Genomic DNA, 6,682 nt, shown 5'->3' with positions numbered 1-6,682 from the left:
AATTGGGGTAATGGGCTAAAATCAATCTTTTTTTCCCTTCCTTTTTTTAAGCTGTTCATCATTTTTACTTAATTATAGCAACCTGTTTAAAGTGTTTAACTCATCTTATACCTGGTCAGACTATTAATCACAATCAGAGTAAGACCAGATAAGTAACAAAAAATAAAAACACTTTTGTATAAAGTGAATTTAGGTATCACAACATGATATGACAAACAGATTAGTATTATTTTTGCAATGTGCTATAGATAAAACTGTTTGAATAAAAAAAAAAAAAAAAGTGCTCATAATGACAGAAGAGGGAGCTCTGGAATTAGATAATTGGTTAGATAATTGAGCTCAGCAAGTTATAGTCAATGGATATGAATTATTTATACAAGACTTTGTGTTTGTGCCTGAAACGGATTTTATTACACATTTCAAATTACTATTAAGAAAAGCTGTATTTTTTTTCAATAATTAAATTTTTGTAATTGTAATATTTTTTTTCTTGCAAAAACACACACAGTGCCTATATTATTTTGCATATTGACATATTACAGTATTGGATATAATACGTAACGATATTTAACTGTACTTTAGTCAAACCTGAAACCTTTGACAGCCATGCAGCCACAGAAAACGAATGTTTCCGAATGAAAAACAACCGAGAATTGTAATTTGTTGTATATTTGTGTGTTTGTGTACCTGGAACTGCACAGTCTCCTGCATCGCTCCTAGATGAACAGGGATGTGAGGAGCATTAGACACCAAACCTCCATCAGGACCAAACACAGCACAGGAGAAATCCAGTCGTTCCTTTATATTTGTGGAGATGGAGGTTCTCTGCAGCACACGACCCATTTGCTCTGTGTTTGAGGAACCACAAAGCTTCTTTAGATACCTGAGAAGCAAAATGACCTAAGAAGTATTGTTTTCTGTAAAACTAATCAAAATGAAGTGAGTTCATGATTAAGACAACAACAAATATCTGCCAATGTTTGTTACATTTTTCAAGATCTCATTTTACATAAAGACAAAATACTGAGGAAGATACTAAATTTTTGCAATGCATGCAACTTAATGACATTACTTTATGAATTTAAGATTTTCTACTCGGGTTTGACATCTTTTAAGGCCTTAATTTGTGGAAGTGCGAATTAAGACTTTTTAGGACCTTTTTAAGAGCCACAGAAACCCTGATTATCCATTCCACACAATCATTATTCAGTCAATTATTATTTTTTTCCTGTCCCATCAGACCTGCAATGCTCATGAAGCGATGGGAGAAGATGGACAACTGGATGGCGTTGAGTTCAGCTCCTAACACACACTGTGTTCCCGTGCTGACATCAATACACACGTCACCATCCTCCGTCAGATGAGCCACACACGCCGGCTCCACGAGAATTGTGCTGACAAACACCACCAAAGGAGACATATTAATTAAAAAAAAAAATCATAATATCAAAATTATCATATGATGAGAACAGAAACAATGAGAACATTTTTAAACCATTTATATCCACCATCAATTTGAAAATCCTATCCCTTTCACTCTTGAAGAGGGCCAAAAACTAGCATAACAAAGAAGGTGAAAAATACAGTTCTGTGCAAAAGTCTTTGGCACATTAGTTTATTTACCAAAATAAAAAATGTATGTGTTATTGTCACATATTCCCCGTTCTGTGTTTTGTTTTCATTTATATTGAAATGTTGGTCTTTCATTTCCTTTTTTAGTTTTGTAGTTACAGTAGGTTATAGTTTCTTTATTGATTAGTTCCTTCAATGTCTCCAGTTTGCACTGAACTCTGCAGGATTGTTTTTTCCTACTAAATCCATAAGAACTGTGACAACATCCCCAAAATGCCTAGAGAAAATCACCACTAATGACTATGTATAATGTAGTATTTAGAAACTTTCAGGAAATCACTCACCTGTTCTTATCAATAATGATGGCTGGTCCCTGGATACTGTGATCAGAGGAAAGATCCTCCCACAGATACACATTGGTGTCCAGATAACGGTCCTCAAAGTAACACTGGGTCATCTGGGTCAAAAAAAAAATAAATCAATAACATTTCTGTATATTTTCTTGGTTTAATTTTATTTTATTAAAAAAATCAAACACGTGTAAAGCGACTGTTAAGGTGACACCGACATGAGGTGTCTGTCCAGGATGCCCAACCATTTACTCGTACTTGCATAGTTTTCCTTTAAATTAAAATATATTTGTCCTAAATCATTATTAATGTACATAATGACAGGCTGGAAGAATGTGCATTTTTCAGTAAAATGTTTGTCTTTCTGTGGCTTGAATAAAGTATAAATGCTTCATATAGAGAGCTATAATAATATACATCTCAGTTTTTTTTTTTGTTGCATAGTTTTTTCAAACTCCAAACTTCAAATTTATTAACGCCACTTTTTCTCATTCTTGAAGTGAATTTTTGCCTGTTTAATGATTAGATTCACAATTTTGGACTGCCACCTGGAACTAGAGGTCTCCAAACCCGACTAGATTTCTTGCAATGCGGGATTAAATTTCCGAATAAAACATGGTAGCAGTCTGTAACTCTGGTGTAATTTGAATGGGAGCGGGCGGTCTATCAATATCCCGTTCCCGATGTCCTTTCAGAACAGCATATCTAAGCTTTACTCGTTCTTATCGAGACGTTAAATCTACATCGGGACATCTTCTCAGGGATGTTAAATTGTTCGATTAAAAAGTGATTTAATTTCTCAATGGCTACTAGCCAACAGTGTTGTGCATATTTTGCTTATAATTTTAAATGACAGATGTCGTATTTATTTATTTATTTTTTTCTCTGCGACACTTTTTCTACTGTTGACAGAAAATGTTAAACTAATTTTGTAGGCTATTTTGACAAGACAAATAAAAATAACAAATAGGCTACAATTTTTGTACAACCTAGCGGGAGTAGGACTGAAAAAAAAAAACAGTCCCGCGCAGACCTCTACCTTAAACTGAACGTGACGTGTCTGTTGTGTGATACCTTTGAGTTGTCCTAGCCGTGACATGTCATGGCACTTCTCCTCCGTTGTGTGACCAGCTATAGTGTACCCCTACTTACCAACACTAACTGTGCTTTAAAGAGCTACACAGGTCAAACTCCATCATAGCCAATAACAGTAAAGTCAAGGCATTGTCTTGGAGTAATGCCTTGACTTCCCAAAATCTGCAAATATATAAGTAGGTTTGCATTATTTTAAATACCTTAATAGGTCTTGGAGATTTCTGCCCTGCTTTGGGCTGCACTTTTGACCTAATTCCAGACTTTCCAGAACCGCGTACACGGATATCATCCACCATGATAGGCCGATCAGTGATGGTGAAGCCAAACTCTTTCAGATATCTAATGTAGAAAGAGAAAGACTGAGAGACAGAAGAGGAAACAACAAGCCATTTTGACCATTCACAGTGGAAATAGCAGTACCGTTTAGTGAAGGCTGTTCTGAAGTCTCCAGACATGCAGGAGTGGGCGTTACTGGGGTGACCTGTGGCTGTGATCATGAGTGCGCAATCTGTGCCCTCATACCGCAGGTGCAGGAAAACTTCTATATTGATCTGAGAACTATACAGACATAATCTCAATCTTAAGTTACTGCCTTTATCATCATTTGTTTTTGTTCAAAGGTAATGACACAATAGATAAGCAAAAAGAGATGCTTTGAAATGTGGCTGCATCTTTGAGGGTGACCTGCTAAAGCCTCGTTTGTGCAGTATTTGATCGCAGCGTTGAGACAGTTGCTCTATCCTGCGGTCCAGCTCAGAGTATGAGCCTGCTTCATACTTTAGAGAACACGGTTCCTGAACCTCCTCCACCACATCAGCCAGAGCCAAACCATATGCTGACAGCACTCCGCTGTATCTGAAAGGATGATAAAAAAAAACTAAGAAAAAAAAAAAATAAATAAATAAAAAAAGAGTATTGCATTGTAAAGTCACCAAATCAGTTCAGAAACAAACACTTCATTACAATGTTCTTTTTCTAAACAGCTCATAAACACTTCCCAATGCAACCATGAGGCATTTCATTTTTAAATGCATTATGAACTAAAAGCAGCAGTCACTGGGGTACAAGTACATGCGAGGAGAACATGTTGTAAATACAGTATTTTGGTATCAGATTAAAACTTCTCTGACCACAGTTGCACAGTTCTTAATTGTCTTAAGTTATAGTGCCCACATCATCAAAAACTGATGAGATTTTCCGTGTGCCACAAGATATGGCCCATAATGACTGATCAGCCTATATCTGAAAAACATCGAAATGATTTGAAAAATTAAAAACCTTTTTACAACTTTTTGTCATGAGAGTCAGATAATTCATACAAGTCAGATGACCTAGGATGATTAAAAAAAAAAAAAAAAAAGTTCAAGTACGTTTCCACCAAATTTGGTAGACAGCATTATGCAGACAATTTAAGTTTGATGACCAGCCATTCACAAATTAATTTATCTCCTACTGAATTTTGTTGATTTTTTTTTGTTGCTCTGTCCAACTGCCAATATTAGTATACGTAAAACCTCCCACCACAGACTATTAATTAACTTTCACCTTCCTTAATCAAAAAGTTGCCTAGATATGACAAGTTTTCAGTTTTTTTCTTCAATACTCAGGATGTCCTGTTGCCTGTGTGCATCAAGTTTTATTACTTTTGGACATTATTTCTGAATAATAATTTCTGAACAATTTATCATTGTGGGCCTCACCTAAAAAAATGTAATAAGAGTTTACCATAAATTCGATTCAGATAATAATTGTTTTACACGGGGATGTATAATTCCTGTATTTACTCCATTTTATTGTCGTCCAAATCAGGAACGTGAATTATCTACTGTTTTTTGCTCATGTGGTAATTTAATTCCCATCCGTATGGTAATAATATCCCCACAACTTACATTACATCTCATCAGTCCGTGCATTCCCTGGGAATTGAACCCCCTAGGGGTTATTTGAGCTGCAGGAAAGTTCTAATTAGTTTTCTCTCACACCAGGATTGTCTTTTCCAGTGAGTGCAGAGTAAGTGGTAAACATGTTAAGGAAAACCTGGATTCCAGAACATATTAAACAGTGAGGAAATAGTTGTCACTCATACTCTATTTTGTCCTCAGTCTGTTTAAAGGCAAGTAATGCCTGACGTTTTTGATGCTTGATTTGTTTGAACAGAATAAAACACTGATAATGCACATCCATAAACATACAGACATACTTGTGTATGAAGACAGTCTTCATGCCTAAGGCTCTTGCAATGGCACAGGCATGTTGACCACCAGCTCCTCCAAAACATGCCAGCACATGCTCAGATGTATCATGGCCTTTAGCCTGTTAAGAGAGAGACGTTATTCAACAAGTCAAATCTGATTTGATGTTGGCGTGAACGTACTTCACACACAGGTCCATTTCTGGTGATGTTCTGGTGATCCATAATGTTAAATGTAATCTACTAAGATCAGTGCATCTGCATGTAAGCCTCACACCACTAAGTACAATGTCAAGCATCAAATAGAGTTGTGTAAAGCATGCTTCCACTGGACCGGACAGAGGACAAGAGTTATGAGGAGTGATGAATTATGCTTCTCTGTTTGGCAGTCTACTGGGTGAGTTTTTGGAGAACGTTACTTATCTGACTGCATTGTGCCAACTGTAAAGTTGGGTGAAGGAGGGATAATGGTATAGAGCTGTTTTTTTTTTTTTTTAAAGCAGTTTGGATAGGCCCCTTACTTCCAGTGAATGGAAAACTAAATGCTTCATCATACCAAGACATATTGGACAATGCTTCCAAATTTGTGGGAAGGGAAGAAAAAAATTTGGGGGGGAAAGCCATTTTCTATTCCAGCACGACTGTGCCCCAGTGTACAAAGCAATGTTCATAGAGACATGGTTGGATGAGTTTGGTGTGGAAGAACTTGACTGGCCCGGCCTCATTAGCCACATTGATGAAGCCCATGGCAACATCTTCTACACTCATTTCTGAATGGTGTCCTCCTGCAGCACTACTCGATAATTGGTTAGTTGAGAGGTATTGATTAATTTCTTTTGTGAGAGTGCGGAAATGCTTCATGGTTTCCTCGGTTGAGAGAGGCTCATTTTCTCCAGGGCCAAAGATTTTTGGGAAGAAAGAAGGCAGCAGGCGGCCGAGGGCTAGATTAGCATCAGTGACGGTCAGAGGACCACCTGAACCAGGGGAGAAGAGAGAAACACAATAAACATGTGCAATAGAGTTATTGTAGCTTTCAGTTCAGTCTTTATGACACAATAACCTCAAGACATTTTCATTTGGAGAAACATGGCAGAAGTATGTAAGGCAGAAGCTGTCACAGCAGATTGTAAATGTATGAACACAAGAAAGCCAGATCTTCCTAGATCACCTGCATTCAGTGCCATTTAGCTTGTGTTTTTGTGTCAGCAGGGAATTCACATGAGATGATAGCTATACTGACAGAGAACATCAGTCAGAGACATGGCAGAAGAGATTAATGAGATTCGCAAGTCTCTATTTATTAGATGTTAAATGTAGTGTTGGATGTGGGTAGCATTTCTGTTTTTACAGTACATATTGTTTTAAACCATTATACAGTTCATACAAACACCCCAATAAACTTAATAAGATGAGACTATAGACATCTTGCCCTTTTTCAGTTGTAGAATTAATGCAATTTTGTATATATATACTG

At 36.8% G+C, this 6,682-nt stretch overlaps 1 protein-coding gene across 1 annotated transcript in view; it reads right to left on the bottom strand.

The window, feature by feature from the left end:
- The window catches only part of LOC107653252 (5-oxoprolinase-like), a 43,643-nt gene that overhangs the window by 13,330 nt on the left and 23,631 nt on the right, over positions 1-6,682 (bottom strand). The window contains exons 10-17 of the mRNA XM_016439922.1: positions 5,866-6,182; positions 5,218-5,330; positions 3,702-3,872; positions 3,438-3,575; positions 3,218-3,356; positions 1,917-2,029; positions 1,243-1,394; positions 688-848 (exon numbers count right to left, since the gene is read on the bottom strand). Coding sequence (XP_016295408.1) covers positions 688-848; positions 1,243-1,394; positions 1,917-2,029; positions 3,218-3,356; positions 3,438-3,575; positions 3,702-3,872; positions 5,218-5,330; positions 5,866-6,182 — 1,304 coding nt within the window. The remainder of the gene's footprint in view (positions 1-687; positions 849-1,242; positions 1,395-1,916; positions 2,030-3,217; positions 3,357-3,437; positions 3,576-3,701; positions 3,873-5,217; positions 5,331-5,865; positions 6,183-6,682) is intronic.

Source organism: Sinocyclocheilus anshuiensis, unplaced genomic scaffold, assembly GCF_001515605.1.
Source record: "Sinocyclocheilus anshuiensis isolate Anshui unplaced genomic scaffold, SAMN03320099.WGS_v1.1 scaffold151, whole genome shotgun sequence".
Lineage (NCBI taxonomy): Eukaryota > Metazoa > Chordata > Actinopteri > Cypriniformes > Cyprinidae > Sinocyclocheilus > Sinocyclocheilus anshuiensis.
This window is presented reverse-complemented; position numbering and strand designations above follow the sequence as displayed.